General features: G+C 44.6%; 1 protein-coding gene across 1 annotated transcript in view; it reads left to right on the top strand.

Annotated features, from left to right (window-relative positions):
• The window catches only part of LOC147608375 (keratin-associated protein, putative (DUF819)), an 85,116-nt gene that overhangs the window by 14,659 nt on the left and 50,521 nt on the right, over window positions 1–19,936 (top strand). Inside the window, exon 3 of the mRNA XM_086788861.1 lies at window positions 18,840–18,950. Within this exon, the coding sequence (XP_086644987.1) occupies window positions 18,840–18,950 (111 nt within the window). The remainder of the gene's footprint in view (window positions 1–18,839; window positions 18,951–19,936) is intronic.

The raw sequence follows: 19,936 nt of genomic DNA on the forward strand, positions 1-19,936 counted from the left end.
CAAGGAGGGCCTTACTGGAGGATTCCTACAGTCAGATGAGAAGGAATGTTACTTCAAAGAGAACCGTTGTTTTTTCTGCCACCACACGGGACATGCTAAGAAGGATTGTACCAAATGGCAAGCGGAACAGAGCAAGCAACCAGCCTCTACAGTGGCTAGTGCCACAACTGTACCACCCCATCCACCCCTGCCCTCAACCACCAATGCTGTTCAACTTTAGCCCGCTTTGAATGCGGTACCCGCAGTGGTATTGATGATAAGCAGGAGGGCTGTGAAAAAGTTCTTATCAGAGCTTATGGCACAGCGAAGGGGTAATAGTTTGTTGTCCTCGTTGACATGGGTAGTTTAGAAGATACCATCTTGCCGCAGTTGGTGACGAAGATGAAATGTACCCTCGTGCGTGTCATTTGGACGTGGACGGGTTTACTCCCGGCCTACGTACTCATATTTCCCAGAAAGCTCAACAGTTTGCCTTCACAATCTAGAAGGCCCAAAGGGATTTCATTGTCTCGCCCCTTCTCGGGTGCGACATGATCGTTGGAATTCAGTGGTTCTGCCAATATGCACCCATTCTTGATTGGAGACAGGACACCTTCACAATTGTCGAAGGTTTACCTAAGTCTACTATCATTCGTGAGGATCAAAGCATTCAAGGTATTCCACTTATTTCCCACCTTCAAGCCAGTCGAGCTATAAGAAAGGGAGCTGAGTGTGCGATGATCTATGTCCGCCACGGCATATAATGACATCCACTGCAACTCCATTAGAACCCTAGATGACCGGCCTCCACTAACAGTTTCAGGACATAATGTGAGGGATGATCTTCCACCAAGACCCCAACCCTCTCGTCCTGAAGACCATCGTATCGAATTGGTGCCTGGAGCTGAGCCACCCAATAGGTTTCCGTATCATCTTTCCAAGGCATTGGAAGTTGAGTTGGAGACGCAACCAGCACAGTGGCTGAGGTTTGGTTTCATCAGGTCTTCATCCTCTCCATTTGCTGCATCGATTCTGTTTGTGGAGAAGAAAGCACGTCTCTGTGTGGATTACAGAGCCTTGAACAAGCTGACAATCAAGAATAAGTTCCCTATGCGAAGGATAGAGTACATCCTTGAAAGGCACAGGTGCTCAGTACTTCACGAAGATCGACCTCAAAAGTGGCTATCATCAAGTCAGGATTTTCGAGGCCGGTATCCCAAAGATTGCCTTTCGAACCAGAATGAGGGCATTATGAGTTTGTGGTCATGCCTTTTGGTTTGACCAATGCACCGGCGACATTCAACAAGATGATGCCACGAGTCTTCACCGTACTCATCAGTATATGTCTTTTCATTTTTTTGTATGACATTCTTGTTTTTTCTTCCACTGTAGAGCAGCACGTGAAAGATGTGCAAAAGGTCTTGTAGCTTTTGTGAGACAATGAACTCTACATTAATGCTAAGAAGAGCATATTTGGAGTTCAAGAAGTCCAGTACCTGGGCTATGTGATCGGTTCCAATGGCATTCGCATTGATCTTGAAAAGATAAAAGGCAATCCTCAATTGAGACGTTCCAAAGACAACCCAAGAGATACATTCCTTTGTGGGCTTGTGCCAAGCATATAGCTCGCATATGGATCGGTTTTCTAACCTTGTAGCACCATTGAACATATTTGCTCAAGGGAGTGAAGAGCAGAAGATAGAAAATTTCAGTCTATAGGTAAGGCTTTAGAGGTTTTCTTTGCTTTGCGAAAGGCAGCTTCCGAAGCACTAGTTCTTAAACTCGCATCATGGGATGACCCTTTTGAGGTAATCACCGATGCCAGTAATCTCGCCATAGGAGCAACCTTGCAACAAGAAGGCATACCAGTAGCGTATTACGACAGAAAGTTGAATGATGCAAAAAAATTATTGCATATGACAAAGAGTTGCTAGGGGTTATCACAGCCTTGAAGCAGTGGAAACCTTTTCTTTATGAAAGGGAATTTATTGTGAAGACAGACCACCAGGCCTTGAAGTGGTTACAAACTATGCCAAGTGCCCAGTGGAATGATAGACAACACCGGTGGAGTCAATTGTTCCAACAATTTGGAGGAATGATTGAGTATGTACCGGGTAAGAATAACCCCATCGCAAACGCCTTGAGTCGCAAAGGTAGTATTCAGATAGTACTTGAGTCCATTGTGTTGGAGATACAAGGAAAAGACCTAGATAGTATAAAGACACAGTATATAGATTGTCTAGAATTTGGAACTCCTTACAGTGTGGTCCTTTATTTAGAACTGGGCCATTACACCATTCAAGATGGTTGGCTTTTTTACAAGGGTCGACTATGTGTTCTGAGGGAGAAACGACCGACACTCCTCCATGATGCCCATGATTCACTTGTTGGTGGTCATCGCGGGATCAACAGTACCTCGGAGAAGTTAGAAAGATCGTTTTATTGGCCGAAGATGCGCAGGGATGTGTACAACTATGTTTCGCAGTGTTTCATATGTCAAAAAGTGAAAGTTCTTTATACCAAACAGGCAAGGTTGCTTCAGCCATTGCCCGTTCTTGACGGGCCGTTTCACGACATTTCGATGGATTTTATTGGACCCCTTCCCCATCTACTGGATTTCGGAATACTCAGTGTATGACGATAGTTGACAGATTCAGTAAGTTTTGTATGCTTATACCATGCAAGCAGACGGCCACAACAGAAGATATAGCCCCGCTTTTTCTCCGACATTGATATCGAGTTTTTGGTTTGCCACCGACCATTACTTCCGATCGGGACCCAAAGTTTACGTCTCACTTTTGGCGAGCTCTATTTGACAACTTTGGTACCAAATTGGAATTGTCCAATGCATTCCATCGCCATACCGATGGCCAAACCGAGATTTACAATCAATTGGCTTTCGATGTGCTTAAAACATACTTCCATGATCAGTAGTCAAAGTGGGAGCTTCATCTCCTGTTGGTACTGAATGGGAGAGAGAATTATGTTAGAGATTCATGTGGGAGACATACACAGAGAAGCAAGGGAGAGAGAGAGAGAGAGAGAGAGAGAGAGAGAGAGAGAGAGAGAGTTGTGGGGATAAGTCAACTCACCAAGTGTGAGTGTGTGACTCCCCTATCACACATGTATATTGCACTAGTACACATAGTGCACTTAGTACATTAAAAGTACTAAGTGTACTATGTACTATAACTTATGGGCTTGTACACACTATAAGGGTGGGCATTATGCCTTTACCCCAACAACCTCCCACTTAAAGGCAAAGTGCCCTTAAGTAAAGGAAAAGAAAAATCAGCATGTACATGATAATATACAAGGCCATATCAAGGCTGAAACTGGCCTCATCCAATGCCCATCAAGTGTCTGCAATGAGCAAAACGCTCCGGAGGCAAACTCTTTGTCAACAGATCAGCCGGGTTGTCATCCGTATGAATCTTAACAAGCTGAATTTGCTTGTTCTCTATCACCTCTCTGATGAAGTGATACTTCACATCCACATGCTTCGTCTTTGCATGAAAGACAGGGTTCTTTGCCAACTAGATGGCACTCTGACTGTCACAATGCAACAATGGAATATCCCCTGTATAACCCAAATCAACCACTAACCGAGATAGCCATAATGCCTCCTTGCAAGCCTCTGTGGCTGCAATATACTCGGCCTCTGTAGTAGATAAGGCAGTGCACTTCTGCATCCTGGATATCCATGACACAGCACCTCCTGTGAATGTAAATACATAACCGGTAGTAGACTTCCGGCTATCTGGATGACCGGCATAATCCGAATCCGTGTAACCATGCACTAATGCATCCTGTTTGCCAAAACATATACACATATCCTGTGTGCCCTTCAGGTATCTCATGACACCTTTCACTGCTTCCCAATGCTTCTTGCCAGGGTTGGCCATGTATCTAGAAACCACTCCCACTGCAAATGCAATGTCCGGCCTAGTAGCAACCATGGCATACATGAGACTGCCACAAGCTGAAGCATACGGAATCTTGGCCATATCAGCCCTGTCACTATCCGACTGTGGGCTGTCCATAGCACTGAGTTTCACATATGGAGGCAAAGGAGTACTAGTCTTCTTCCCCCCGTCCATATTGAACCTCTGCAAGACTTTGCCAATGTATTCCTTCTGAGACAAATACAACACATGCTGATTTCTGTCCCGAAGTATCCGCATACCCAAAATGTGATTTGCATCACCCAAATCCTTCATATCAAAGGTTTGATGCAGCCTCTGCTTCAAGGTATCCATCTCCTTACGAGATTTCCCGGCAATCAACATATCATCAACATACAAGATGAGGATCAATAGACTGCCATCCAAAGCTTTCTTGGTGTACAAGCAGTGATCTATGTCACTTCTCCTGAATTTCTGGGATTTCATGAATGTATCAAATTTATGATACCATTCTCTTGGTGCCTGTTTGAGCCCATAAAGACTCTTTTTCAGCTTGCATACAAGCTTCTCCTTTCCACTCACTGCATAACCCTCTGGCTGCTGCATATATATCTCCTCATGGAGATCACCGTGAAGAAAAGCAGTCTTCACATCCATCTGAATCAAGTCCAGATCATCATGCGCAACCAAAGCTAACACAGCTCTAAGTGTGGTCATTTTGACCATTGGAGAGAAGATCTCATCAAAGTCCACACCATATTCCTGCTTGAAGCCCTTAGCCACTAACCTGGCTTTGTATCTTGGCTTTGCATCTGGTGCAACTTTGAGCCTGTAAACCCACTTGCATGGCAAAACCTTCTTGCCTGCAGGTAAATGCACCAACTTCCATGTTCCATTTTTGTGTAGAGAATCCATCTCTGACTTCATGGCACGCTCCCAAAGAGCCTTGTCTGCCCTCTGTAAAGCCTCCTTATAACATGAGGGCTCCCCACAGTCAGTGAGCATCAAGTAGTCAACCCCTGGAACAAACCTGTCAGGGGCTCTGGAGGGTCTAGTGGACCTCCGTACCCAATGACCATCATTTGCAGGTTGCTGTCCAGCCTGCATATCACCCATTGGTGGCTCCTGTTCCATGCCATAAGGCTGAAAAATCATGCCCGGTATTTCCTCTAACTGTGGTATATCCATAGGGATATCTTCTGCCATGTCTGGCTGTCCATTTGGACCATTTTCAGCACCATTTAAGGGCTGGTTTTCCTGCTGTAATGGCTGATTTACAGCCCTTGGTTGTTGTCCATGATGTCCATCATCATCAAAGATGACTCTGCCAGGCTCCTGTTGCCTTGCAGGCTCCTTATACATGCATGTTTCATCAAAAATGACATCATTGCTGCGTATAATCTTTCTATTCACGGGATCCCAAAGTCTATACCCCATTTCACCTCTGTCACCATATCCTAGGAATATGCATTTGTGAGAGTTAGGATCAAGTTTGGTGCGCATTTCCCTGCGTATGTGCACGTACGCAACGCAACCAAACACTCTCAAGTGCTTGTATGACGGAGGCTTCCCTGTCCATACTTCTTCTGGCACTTTCCCACCAAGCCTCGTGTTAGGTGACCTGTTTATAAGGTGAACGGCTGTCATAACAGCTTCAGCCCAAAAACCATGAGGTAATGCAGCATGTGACAACATAGAACGGACCTTCTCCTGAATGGTCCTGTTCATCCTCTCTGCTGTCCCGTTTTGTGGAGGATCATAAGGAGTAGAGAGCTCCCTCTTGATGCCTTTAGCATCACAAAAGTCCTGAAACTGTTTGGACATATACTCTCCACCATTGTCGGAACGCAAAGCCTTTAGTGTTTTGCCAGTTTGATTCTCAACATGAGCAACAAACTTCTGAAACACTGAGAATGTATCACTCTTCAAACGAAGAGGATAAACCCACACCTTGCGTGTGGCATCATCTATAAAAGACACAAAGTATTTTGCCCCTCCCAAAGAAAGCTGAGGCATCTCACATACATCTGTATGCACAAGCTCTAACTGAGCATCTTTCTGTCCAAGAGCTTTCTTGTGGGGGCACTGCAGTTGCCTGCCATATATACAATGCTCACAAAACTGAAAACTTGAAAACTTTAGAGAAGGCAAGTAACCCAAACGAGACAATTGCTCCATTCCTTTGAGACTCATGTGTCCCAACCGGCTATGCCACATAGAGATTTCCGGCAGCTCGGTTGCATTTACATTAGCATGGTGACAAACACCTGCATGCATGAAATAAAGAGTGTCCACCTTAGAGCCTCTGGCAACAACCAGTGAGCCCTTACTAATTTTCCACTTTCCACGACCAAATGTGGTAACATAATCAGCATCATCAAGCTGTCCAGTAGAAAGCAGGTTCTTCTTGATCTCAGGCACATGCCTAACATCATGGAGCATAAGCTGTGAGCCATCTGAAAACACAAGCCTCACATCACCTCTGCCAAGAATCTTGCATGCATGGTTATCACCCAAATAAACCACTCCTTCATTGCCAGCAGTATACCTGACAAACAAGTCTCTGCAACCTGTGACATGAAAGGAGGCACCTGAATCAATGATCCATGAGTGCATACCATGACCACCTGTAAGAAGTGAATGGGCATCAAGTGAAGACGTAAATAGGACCTCATCCTCACTGTCACCTGCATGTGACACATTGATTTCTTCAATCTTGACTCCACTTTTGCCCTTTGGCTTTACATCTTTGGCTTCATCTTTCTCTTTGTCTTTGCCTTTTCCCTTTTCCTTTTGATCATTTTTCTATTTGTAGCATTGCTTTTTAATGTGTCCCTTCTTGCCACAATAATGGCATTCCAAATCCTTTTTGGAGCGAGACTTGCTCCTTCCCCGTTCTTGGCTTTTTCCCCTTTGTTGGGATCTCCCACGTGCATTCATTGCATTGGACTTTCCAACAGAGTTGTTTTTCCTGTTCATCTCTTCTTGAAGAAGAGCACCCTCAACATCTGCATATGACAGCATAGCATGCGAATTGCTAGTGGCTGTCCTGAATGTGTCCCAACTCTCTGGCAAAGTGCATAACAGAAAAGTGGCTTTGAACTCATCGTCCATTGCCAACTTTTGATTAATGACCTGGCTGACAATACCATTAAACTCATTTAGATGGGCTGTCATAGACGCCCCTTCCTTCATCTGAAGACCTATGAGTTTTTTCAACCAATACACTTTGCTTGAGGCACTTTGTTGGGCATACAAGTCCTGCAATCTCTGCCAAGCTGTCTTCTCTTCACGAATGCTGAAAAGTAATGAGTCTGACACAGACAACATGATAGTAGATCTTGCCAGCTCATCCATATCTTCCCACTCTTCAGCAGTAAGAGAAGCGGGCTTTACACCCCTTTCTTTGATAGGCTTGTGCTGCTGCTTCTGGAGCAACACATTGTAGCACTGGGTTTGCCAAATATCATAATTATGCGAGCCTTCAAGCTTCTTGATGTGAAGCAATGAAGAGCTCTCACCTGTGGTTGCCATAGCAATATGCAACCTGTCAATGCCTGACTCCCTGCAAAATGTGCAAACACTGCACCAAAAGCACACAAAGTGCTCACAGTTGTGCTCCCAAGCTTTATCTCCCACTGCGGAAGCACAAATGCAACTTTTCTCCCACTTTATGTGATGAAATCACCAAAATCTGGTTGCTGCAGATTTAGGACAGCACCTTAAATGTGCTCTGTTGCCCTTCCAAAGTACTGTACAACAGTACCAATTGCTCACCTGTGATGTACGAAATCTGTACCGGCAAGTACAGCAGTTGAAATTGATCCTTTTCCTCACTCAAATCAGTGTACAGCCATGCCAAAACTTGCACAAAGCTGTGCCAAATTTGTACCAGCAGGTACAGTAGCAATAAATGCTCTCTTGGCTGTCCAAATGAGTAAAAATCAGACTTTTACAGTCCCAAACACTGCATAAAACAGTCCCGAACAGAAATTGGGCAAAAGCCCCTTGACTGCAAGCTGATTTCTGAGGATTCAAGGCATAAAAGTCTTGCCTGCTGTTTTGCCAAGCTTAACAAGCATAAAATCTTGAAAAGCCCCTTGATTTAAGATCAATTGCTGATCATACATGGTACATTGACGCACATGAAGGCATCCAAAGTCTTCGCGGTGCTTCCCCCTGGCCACATATACATCCAATACATGAAAGCCCCTTGATTTACAGGCACATTGAGTGCTTGTAAGGCATCAACACATTATCCACAGCATCAAATGCGATTGCCTGCATGCAAATCAATCCAATCGGCACAAAAGCCCCTTGATTTGCACTGCAATTTGCTGCAATTTTGCCCGAATGTGCGATTTCTCACATCATACAGCATGTATGACTGCTTAATTGCACAATTACATCAAAAGCCCCAAATTTCGACATCCAATTTCCTGCAAATTGATCCTGATTGTGACCAATGTCACCCAATTTTGCCAATTTTGCTCAGAAATTGAGCAATTCGGCACCTGTACCTGCTCAATTGATTGAATTGATAAGAAATTCCCAAAATTGAAGGCAAATACCTCTTAATTTTGAATTTCTCTGAGATTTGCAGGCTGAATTTCTGTGATGCTGTTGCAGAAATCTGATGCAGAAAAGGGGGGGGGGCGCTTCTTGCTGATGTTGATGCTGATGCTCCTGCTGCCAGTTCGAACGAATGGGTGGTTACACTGCTACAGCTTGTGGATCCATGCTCCAGGGTGTTGGCTTTTCTCTGCTGCTGCGTATTGGGCTGGAAGTCGTAGATTGCAGGACTTGATTGGCTGTGCACCAGGTTGCGTTGGAGTCAACTTGTAAGCGCACACACGATTTCCAGCTACCGGAGACGTCGACAATGATGACTTTATGCTTGTTGACGCTGCCTCCGACCGGTGGCCAGCGCTACACGGGACGAGTCGTGTTTTGTTGACGCCGCCTCCGCCCGGTAGTTTTTGAACGCCCAACGCTCGCCTTCGCTTGTGTTCGCTCCACGCTCGACGCCTGGCTGCTGTATGCGCTTGGCTGGCAACTGTAGGCGCCTGGCTGCGCGCGCTGGATAGCTATGCAGCGTGGCTGCTGCCTGTTGGGCAGCGTAGACTACCTGCTGCGCTGCCTGCTGGTCGCTTCTGGCCTCTTCACACACAGGCTGCGCCCAACAGGAGAAGAACCAGCACTCACAGGCGACCAACTCCTGCTATGATGTAACACGCAGATCCATACAGCACACGCAGGTTCTCTGCAGCGACAAAACCCTAGAAAAATAACTAGCTCTGATACCAGTTGAATGGGAGAGAGAATTATGTTAGAGATTCATGTGGGAGACATACACAGAGAAGCAAGGGAGAGAGAGAGAGAGAGAGAGAATTGTGGGGATAAGTCAACTCACCAAGTGTGAGTGTGTGACTCCCCTATCACACATGTATATTGCACTAGTACACATAGTGCACTTAGTACATTAAAAGTACTAAGTGTACTATGTACTATAACTTATGGGCTTGTACACACTATAAGGGTGGGCATTATGCCTTTACCCCAACAGGTACAGGCTATTCTCAATGACACTCACTCATCCAATGTTGGCAGAACTCCGTATGAGGCAGCCTTTGGTTGAAGATTTTTATCCCTTCTCACGAGGATGATCTCTCCTTCCTAGGGAGCCAACAAGACGACAAACTTTGTCAGCCATCATTGAGTCCGTCAAAGAGCGTCTTACCAAAGCTCAGGAGGCGTACACCAGACAGGCAAACAAATCACGGAGAGACGTCAATTGTTGGGGGATTAGGGTTTCAGAGAAACAGAGAACACACACACACACACACACAGATGTACACATCAGCAAGCTCTCAAGAGAGTGAGAGGGATGGTGATTCCTACTCAAAGTGGATAGATACAAGATGTGTGGAGCAAGGGTGTTGACTCCACAATATCATAATGCAATAAAATAAGTGTGGTGTCCTTTCACACCTAATATCCAAGGGAGAAAACCCGAAGGGAGAAAAGTGCCCTTGGTTATCCCATGTTCACATGTGGTACTACTCATAGCATATATGCTAATAAACCCCCTGTAGTGGCAATGTGAACCTATACAAGGTCGATTGCAGATCTGTAACATGCAGCGGAAGTATTAGTACTGGAGGATCCTGTCACACAAATGCTCACACCGTCTTCTGTATCCCGAGTTTCGCGAGTTTAGCAATCCACTTTAATACTTCAAACTTTAAAGAGATATGAGAGAGAGAGATGAGAACTGTACACCGTATGGGGTCCCAAATTACCCACTGAAGGGTCCCCTATCCCGTTACCGAGATAGTATTTGCTTTATTATCTTTAAAGAGACTGACGATGTGATTGACGATAAGCCAAATGCAAGACCTCTGAAGACCAAGTGTTGGGCTGAACTCTACATTGCTGTAGAAGCACCAAAGATGTCCAATCTCAAGCCTATGCACTCTTCCCAATGGAATGGGAAGGGGAAGCAAAGCTAAGGCTGAGAGAGGGGCTGTTTGGGACTGTTCTAGACTGAGTATGAATGTTGTAAATGCTTATGAATGCTGCGTTTTACATTCATCAAGTGGCTGGAGCAAAATGATGAGATAATGAATGCTGAAAACTGGATGGATGCAGAAAACGTAAGGCTGAATGCTGAAACTGCTGCGTTTTGCTGATGCAAGGGGCTGAATGCTCATGCGTTGATGCGCCTAGGGCTGTAGGAGGAAAACGTTGAGAGAAGGAGGTTGAAACTGCAATCGCTTATGCTCCTAGTGCTGAGGACGACAAGCGCTTGAAGGCTCCTTTGCTGAATATGATTGAATGAATGAATGATGATGCAAGGATTCTATTTATATGGACTCATGGAGCCAATCGGCTGGCTACTGAGCTGGCCGACTGCTCATGTCCAATAATAAATGCATAAATGTGTATAAAATGCTGAAAATGAAGGAAAAAATACCAGAAAAATCCTAGTAAATATCCTGATAAATACTGGATGATATCTGGGGTTCTTGCAATGGTCTAGATGCTATGCATGAATGATGTGCAATATGCGGGATACTTTCTAATGCAAACCCTAAGGTTTCTACTGACTGTATATGCATGAATGCGTGTCTTTAAGTGGGTTAAGGGACTTAAGACTGACTGACTGACTTGCTATGGATGAGAATGACCTATGTAGCTCGTGCCTGACTTATCTTGGACTGAGGATTACAATGGGGTCATGGCATACGACAAATATCATCCTAAATGGAACTAAAATTGTTACAATGTTGCACTGATGATGATGAGCTAGTTTGTCACCATGCACTACAGTGCAGAGTGCATGTGACATTCCCTCCTACTTAGCTTGGCGGCAGGTTCATGGCTTCCAAGTAGTCCGTCAACAATTGGGGGTACTCTTGAAAGAACTCCTCGTCTAGCCACACGGCTTCGTGGGTACCTTGATCTCAAAATTTCGTATAGAATTGACGTATCCGTCGACCGGAACCATGCTTCCAACGATGAAGAAGGATCTGCTCGGGCTCGATGACTTCTGCTTCGTCTACCACGTCTAGCTGCTGTTCATCTGAAACATCAAACACTTCTGGTCCAACATATGGTTTTAGTCAAGAAACATGGAAAACATCATGCATCGTCCAACAACTAGGCAATTTTAACTTTATGGAGACATCACTTAACTTTTTAACTATTGGGAAAGGTCCAAAACTACGGTATGAAAGCTTGGGACAATGTTTGTCCACTTGTTTCAATCTATGTTTCATGATGCGCAGATAGACCCTATCCCCTTTCTTGAAGTGGATATCTTATCTAAACTTACTTGCTTGTCTATGAACTGAATAATGGCCAGGCTCAAAACTGAGGGCCAAATTGGGTTGAGTACCAAACTCTGGTTGAGTACCAAACTCTGCGGAATGGACATACTGATCTTCTATGCTTTTTAAGTCTTTTCCAGAGATGTTGAGAATGGCAGACTCTTGAATGGTCTGGATGCTGGTCTTTCTATTAAGAACATTTGCCATTGGATTATGCTGACCAGGGATGTACTTGATCATTCCTCCAACTTGATGGAAGAGCTGACCCTGTCGAGTGTGCTGATCACTCCACTGGGCACTTGGCATCGTCGGGAGCCACTGAAGTGCTTGGTGATCTGTGATGACTGTGAAATTGCGTCCAAAAGGAACCGGTTTCAAATATTGGTTGAATGCTGAAACTACTGCGTTTTGCTGATGCAAGGGGTTGAATGCTCATGCATTGATGCGCCTAGAGCTATAGGAGGAAAACGCTAAGCGAAGGAGGCTGAAACTGCAATCGCTTATGCTCCTAGTGCTGAGGATGACAAGCGCTTGAAGGCTCCTTTGTTGAATATGACTGAATGAATGAATGATGATGCAAGGATTCTATTTATATGGACTCATCAGCTAGTCGGCTGGCTACTGAGCTGGCCGACTGCTCATGTCCAATAATAAATGCATAAATGTGTATAAAATGCTGAAAATGAAGGGAGAAATATGAGAAAAATCCTAGTAAATATCCTAATAAATACTAGATGATATCTGGGGTTCCTGCAATGGTCTAGATGCTATGCATGAATGATGTGCAATATGCGGGATGCTTTGTAATGCAAACCCTAAGGTTTCTACTGACTGTATATGCATGAATGCGTGTCTTTAAGTGGGTTAAGGGACTTAGACTGACTGACTGACTTGCTATGGCTGAGAATGACCTACGTAGCTCGTGCCTGACTTATCCTGGAGTGAGGATTACAATGGGGTCACGGCGTACGACAGATATCATCCTGAATGGAACTAATATTGTTACAATGTTGCACTGATGATGATGAGCCAGTTTGCCACCATGCACTACAGTGCAGAGTGCATTTGACATTCCCTCCTCCTTAGCTTGGCGGCAGGTTCATGGCTTCCAAGTAGTCTACCAACAACTGGGGGTACTCTTGAAAGAACTCCTCGTCTAGCCATACGGCTTCGTGGGTACCTCGATCTCGGAATTTTGTATAGAACTGACGTATCCGTCGATCGGAACCATGCTTCCAACGATGAAGAAGGATCTGCTCGGGCTCGATGACTTCTGCTTCGTCTACCACGTTTGGCTGCTGTTCATCTGAAACATCAAACACTTCTGGTCCAACATATGCTTGTAGCCAAGAAACATGGAAAACATCATGTATCGTGCAACTGTTAGGCAATTTTAACTTCATGGAGACATCACTTAACTTTTTAACTATTGGGAAAGGTCCAAAACTACGGAATGAAAGCTTTGGACAACGTTTGCCCACTTGTTTCAATCTGTGTTTCATGATGCGCAGATAGACTCTATCCCCTCTCTTGAAGTGGATATCTCGTCTAAACTTACTTGCCTGTCTATGAACTGAATAATGGCGAGGCTTAAAACTGAGGGCCAAATTGGGTTGAGTACCAAACTCTGTGGAATCGACATATTGATGTTATATGCTTTTTAAGTCTTTTCCAGAGATGTTGAGAATGGTAGTCTCCTGAATGGTCTGGATGCTGATCTTTCTACTAAGAACATCTGCTACTGGATTATGCTGACTAGGGATGTACTTGATCATTCCTCCAACTTGATGGAAGAGCTGACCCTATCGAGTGTGTTGATCACTCCACTCGGCACTTGGCATCGTCGGGAGCCATTGAAGTGCTTGGTGGTTTGTGATGACTGTGAAAATGCATCCGATAGGATCAGGTTTCAAATGTTTGAGTACTGACTGCTGTTTTTGCTTGCCCTTGAAAGTCTTGGAAAGACAAGAGGGAAACTTGCTAGGAGGTTCTGCCCTAGGGACCAAATCAGTATGATGATCCACAGGACGAGGATGGGATACTAGGTGGGAGATCATCCTTAAAAATGTCTGAATGAGAAAGGAGATATGCCAACTGAGGGACTGAAGAAGATGAGACAACAGTTATCGATGAGATAGAAGCTGTCTCAGTATAAATTAATGCTCCTTCTGCTCCCTTGCGTATAGCTCGTCGGGCTTGGAGATGAGAAATCATAGGAATGCCAAGAATGCTCCTATCTCCCCGAATCATGAGAGGCTCAGGAAAACCTTCAGAGATAATAAAGGTGTCCTGCCCCCAATTGGGAATAGGTTCATATTGACGAAACCACTGGATTCCTAAGATCATGTCACATCCCAAAAGACGAGAGACAATGAAATCTCGTTGGAATGAGACCTTTTGAACTTGAAAAGAAAACTGTTGTGTCCTTTGAGATATGTGGGTGCGGAGACCAGGTGTAAACCCGACTACCTCTAAATGATAGGACACTAAGGTACAACTCATGTTGGTAGCCAACTCGGGAGAGATGGCGTCCTCAGAACTGCCCATGTCAAAAAGGATTATGAACTGTCGGCCCTTGGCAGAGCCATAAGCTCGGATCAGGCTTTTCTGTGTGGTTGTTGCATTACCCTCCTGCTTAGCATCAAGTACCACGGATGGCATGGGATGCATAGAAGGTAAGATCTGAACTGCATTGGTGGTAGCAGGTGGGTCCGGAGGAGCGGGGGATACTGCGGCAATTGTGGCGGAAGGCTCTTTGGAGGCTTGCCTTTTTGGACAATCCTTCTTACCATGCCCAATGGTATGACAGAAAAAACATCGGTTTTGTGACACTACTCATAGCATATATGCTAATATCAATTTCAAAGAAGGTGAATGGGTATATTTAAGGATCATGAAGCAAATACTCAAGCAAGTGGGCAAGCGTTGTCCAAAGTTGTCATTTAGAAGTTTTGGTCTTTTTCCCATTGTCAAGAAGATAACCGATGTCACCATGCAACTCAGATTGCCAGATAGTTGGACGATACACAATGTCTTCCACGTCTCTTGGTTAAAGCCTTGTATTGGACCTTCATTGCAAAATGTTCCAGAAGAGCAGCAGCCAGAAATGGTTGATGAATCAGAGGTGATAGAGCTTGAGTAGATCCTTCTACATCGTTGGAAGTATGGTTCTGGACGACGTCTTTGCCAATTTTATGCAAATTTCAAAGATCGAGGGACCCATGAATGTGTTTGGCTAGATGAAGAATTCTTTCTCGAGTATTTACAGTTATTGGTGGACTATCTCGTAGCTATGAACCTGCTGCCAAGCTAAGCAGGAGGGAATGTCATGTGCATCCATGCACTGTGGTACACGGTGACAAACTGGCTCATCAACAAGGCAAGAATCATGTGCAAAAGTAGTACCTTTTAGGATTTATTTGTCGTTATGCTGTGACCCCTTTGTGAGCCTAGTCCGGGACATGTAAGGCACGAGCTACGTAGGTCAGTCTCCCAGCCTTAGAGTGTCAGGTCAGTCCTCTTTAACCCACTGTGGAGAATTCAGCAAGTGTTCATCATTCAGGAGCATGTAGATGTCAGCCATAGCAATAGATGCATTAGAAGCATGTAGATGCACCGCATGTAGAGGGGGCCAGCCCCCAAGGTGGGCTAGCCTTGCTAGGGGATGGCCAACCCCCTAGCCACACTCTAAGCTCCGCCGACAAGCCTTTTTGGAGGCTATTGAGCAGTTGGCCAAGGCCCTTGTGGACTTGGGCCTAGTCGGCCAGGTCTAGCAGCCACCCGACCAGCCTAGAGGCAGCTGACTAGCATTTTATGCTAGTCATGAACATTTGCTACAGCCGACAAGACATTTTATGTCAGTCGTAGCATTTAATGCTGGCCGACAGGCAGAAGAGGCAGCCGACTTGCAGCATGTGGACATAAAAAGGTACAGCGTGTTCAGTCCCAAAATATGCAGGTACAGATCAGAGATTATCATTAGATAACAAGCATGTATGCTTAGGCTCTTGCCTGTGCATACTTACAGCCATACTTGTGCTCTCAGCCCAATGCAAAGAAGCTCAGTCTCTTCAGGAGTATTCAGCACACCTACCCTCAGTCTCGAGCTGGTGTATTTCACTCGAAGATAGCTTCAAAGTCGCGTAAAGTTTATGCACAGTTCTGCCCAACGTTTGGTCGCTTTGTCCTTGCGTTTGGCGGTCAGTCAGTCAGTTTGTCCGCTCTGTCTTGTGGACACAGATCAGCTTGTATACAGTTCTCGAGAAGAAGAAATAAAGCAAATACTCCTGCTTGTAGGGGGGGCCCTTAAGTGGGTAATTTGGGACCCCATCTGGTGTCGTCTCTACTACATTTATTTTAGATTCATGTATGCTGTTTTAAAAGATTGCTAAAGACTCACTAAACTCAGGTTTAAAGAAGCTTCATTGTTTTACACGGTCCTAGCTCGGTGCATGTTATAGCAAGACCTAGGGCCAGACACTAGGTAGTTTGTGTTACCTTGTCTAGGGATGAGTCACGAGTGTACCACCAAGGGGTGGTCAGCATCGTGCACGTCCTGTACATGTCAGTGTTGGGCCCATCCCTTACTCATTTGTAACGCTCTTGTATGATGTAGTGCATCGTGTCGTCTCGGAAACTTATTAGGGCTGTGTTCAGGTGTTTGAAAGTATGGTGCGGTTTGTAATTCTCAACCATTTGAGCCTAGGACAGCCCATCGACCACCCAGAGGGGCCATGGGGGAAAAAGTGCCACAGCCAAGGCCAAGGCCCTGGTGTGTAGGCGCTTGGAGGAAAAGCACAAAAATACCCTTGTCATGTCCACGGTTAGCTCTACAGGCAGTTCAGTTTGTTCTACACTAGCGGGCCAGCATAATACCCCCTATATAAAGGTGTTCCTAGTCCTTAGCATGTCCATTGTCATCTCATCATTCTCTTGCAAGCAAGGTTGATACCACTGGCTAGAAGGCATTCCTCAGCCCTAAACGCAAGCATAGGAGGTCAACAACCAGCCTCAAATCAGTGTTGAAGGGCAAAGGCAGGTCCAACACTGTAGAAGCAAAAAATGCACATCATAGAAGCTGTTCCGCAGGGCTACATCAAGGGGCCAGCATTCAGCCCTGACACCGGCCATCTGCAAGTCCGTGGTCAGTATACATAGGGACTTACAGCCCACAAGGTTAGTCCTTTACTTCATAGTATGTGGGCCTGTTTTATTTGGTAGATATTTATTTTTTCATGTTTCTGACGTCTAGTTTTTCGTGGATCATATGTACTCATTTTCAGTCTCATAGACCCTTTGGGTCTCTCGTAGATGTTTAATACAATCTTTATTTCTTTCTCTTGCATTATCAGTTTTGAGGTTCTTTGCATTGTCAAGAAAAAAAGTTCCTTGAAGCTTCTGCATGTAACATTACATGTGAAAAGTTGAAAAGATAACAGGAGAGTGCTCCCGGGAGGGCTACATGCGGAATGCTAACGCGGGAGAGCTCTTGAGGGCTATGTGTGAAATGATAACATGAGAGAGCTCCAGAGAGGGTGTGTGAAGAGACGGGAGAGCTCCAAAGGGGCTACGTTATTGGACTACATGTGCAAGACAAAATTGTGTGGAGAGAGAACATAGATGAGCTCCAGAGAGGGTATGTGTGAAATGTAACACGGGAAAGCTGCAGAGAGGGCTACGTGTGTAAAGAGACTGCAGAGAGGGTTAGATGTGTAAAGATAACTTAAAGTGCTTCAGAGAGGGCTAGGTGTGTTAAGCTACTATGGGAATGCCCACAAGGGCCTATGTGTTTACGTGCTTTAAAGGAGGATAGCTGTACCTAGTAGAGAGTCTCATTAGAGAAGTCCTCTCTTTACATGAAGGCAAGAAGCTGGCTATCTTGCAAGATTTCAAGCCCCAGTAGTGAAAAGCATTGCTGACATACATAAGCTCAATTCTGTATTCTTCCGTTTGATGACTTGTTATTTTACTTCCATTATGCTGTTTTGGGAGGGCACATATCTCTCAGGAGAGCAGTCACGTGTGAATCACAGTTGTATGGAAGTGCTATAAGAGTGGATTGCTCTGAGTCATTTCTCCCTTTGAGTGCTTGGAACATGTTGTTGGAGCCTCATCTCTGAATCATCTCTGAGTGTTGGTTGATGCCAAGTGAAAGCACCACCTTTCCATAGTTGGTCTTGAATGGAGCCTTCCCTGTAGAAGAATGTAACTTGCTGTTGTATAGTGGCAAATAATGCTCTCATGCGTTTGCTCCTACACATAAAACTTCAGAAAATCTAAGATTTTTTTTTTCTCTGTCCATCTGCCTGTGGATGATATGGAAACAAGAAACTTAACGTACAGCGTATGTTATTGAAGAGAACGCAATCGACTTTAGCAATCCATGACGCTTAAACACCCTAAAGAGTTGCACCATATGCTGTGCTTTGATGGCGTAATGAAGTGGAATGAGCTGTTCTTGTTTACTCAAGTGAGCACATCATTGTCACAAGGAGTGTTTGGTAGGTTCGTGATAAAGTCCATTCTCACGGCTAAGAGGGAAATATAGACCACCTTGCCCTTGAGCATCCACTAAATGCATCTCCTATCACATACAATAGCTACTACTGGATTAAGTATCCATAACCTACCACTTGGGAGGCGAAAGTCCTGGAACCACATAGTGATACAAGTCGCCGCTGTTGTGCAGCCCATTCTCTTGTATCTGCTCAGTGGCCCTTTTAATGATTATGCATTTATGTGACCACCGATCCCTCATTAAGCCTAGCAAGTTTTGCAACAACTATAGCTCTTCTTTAAGGTTGGAATTTTTCAGATAAGAATTTTTAGAGGCAACTTAACTCTTTTGGCATGCTGCATTTTGTACAGTCTAAGGGCCATTTTCATTTGCACTGGTCTGCTGTATCCTTTGAACCTAGCAATTCTTTTTTCCAACTGCACTTTAGAAGCAGCACTTCCCCAATCCTATAATTGTCTCTTGATGATGTTTATTGCAGTTCTACAATGAGTGAGTGTGTGTGGATGAGCGGGTTTTGTGTGTTGTGTGTGGGTGTGCATGCATGTGTGTTCATAATTGAACATGTTAAATTGAACTAAGCTGACAGTGGTATTCTTTTGAATGCAGTGGCCACAGTGGTGGGCACACTTGCAGCAATGAAGATTGTGCCATTGCACTCATTAGGCATCGATGGGTGGAAAATTGCTGCAGCTTTGATGAGTAGACATATTGGGGGTGGTAAGATTCTTGATCTACCTGTTTTCAAGGGAAGCTTTTTCTAAATTATGAATATCCTTAGTACATGGTTGATTGGACAGATTCTTGGATTTTTGCTACTCTCTATCTCTCTCTCTCTTTGAAAACCATGCTTCTATTAACAATGACTTACATACAATATAGGAGATGGACTCAAGATAAGTCCATCTTCAAAGAACTTCAAAAGCAATGGAAAAACACCTTGAACAAGCTAAAAGCAAAGTCCTTCAACTGTAAACAGTCATAGAGGGATTGTTACAAATTCATCTTAAAGTAAGCACATGCCTCTAGAGGCGTATGCCCAAACATAGCATTGTTTCTCATCTTCCATATGGTCCATAGAGCCCAATATCTAGTCCATAGAAAGAAAACATCAAAATCAGGAGAGTTGGACCTTCCTATCCCAAATATCTAGAACTGCTTTCCATATTGCCTGCCTGGAAAGCAACCCGAGATATGATCGTCCAATCATTGAAGAAACTTCCTTGTCTCCAAACAATGCCATAACAGATGTGGTACTGTTTTAGAACGAGCTCCACATTTGCAGCAGGTGGCTCGAGCTATCCCTCTTTTAGCGAGCATCTCTGCAACAGGGAGGACACCCATTAAACAATGCCAAAGAAACAATCTTTGCTTTAAAGGTAGGTTACTTTTTCATATACCCCGGAGGTGTTTTTCCACCATCTTTCACTTTTTTGCATACCCCATAGAGTTTGCCACATGTGTGAATCTAAGGTGGTGGAAGCAAATGGTTATACATGCTAGCTTCAGTTATCTTATCCAAATGTAATCCCCGAGCATTGTCGGTTTGCCCACTTTCCAGTCATGCAACTTGCCATTTTCAACAAGTAGAGGCAATGGTTCATATGGTTGCAATAACCTTTTCAAGTGTAAATTCTACCTACTCCCTGTGTGGACCGTTATAAGATAATGATCCATTGTAGCATACAACCTATTTGACAGTGTGG

Source organism: Cibotium barometz, chromosome 53, assembly GCF_041138505.1.
Source record: "Cibotium barometz isolate CiBa-2024 chromosome 53, ASM4113850v1, whole genome shotgun sequence".
NCBI lineage: Eukaryota > Viridiplantae > Streptophyta > Polypodiopsida > Cyatheales > Cibotiaceae > Cibotium > Cibotium barometz.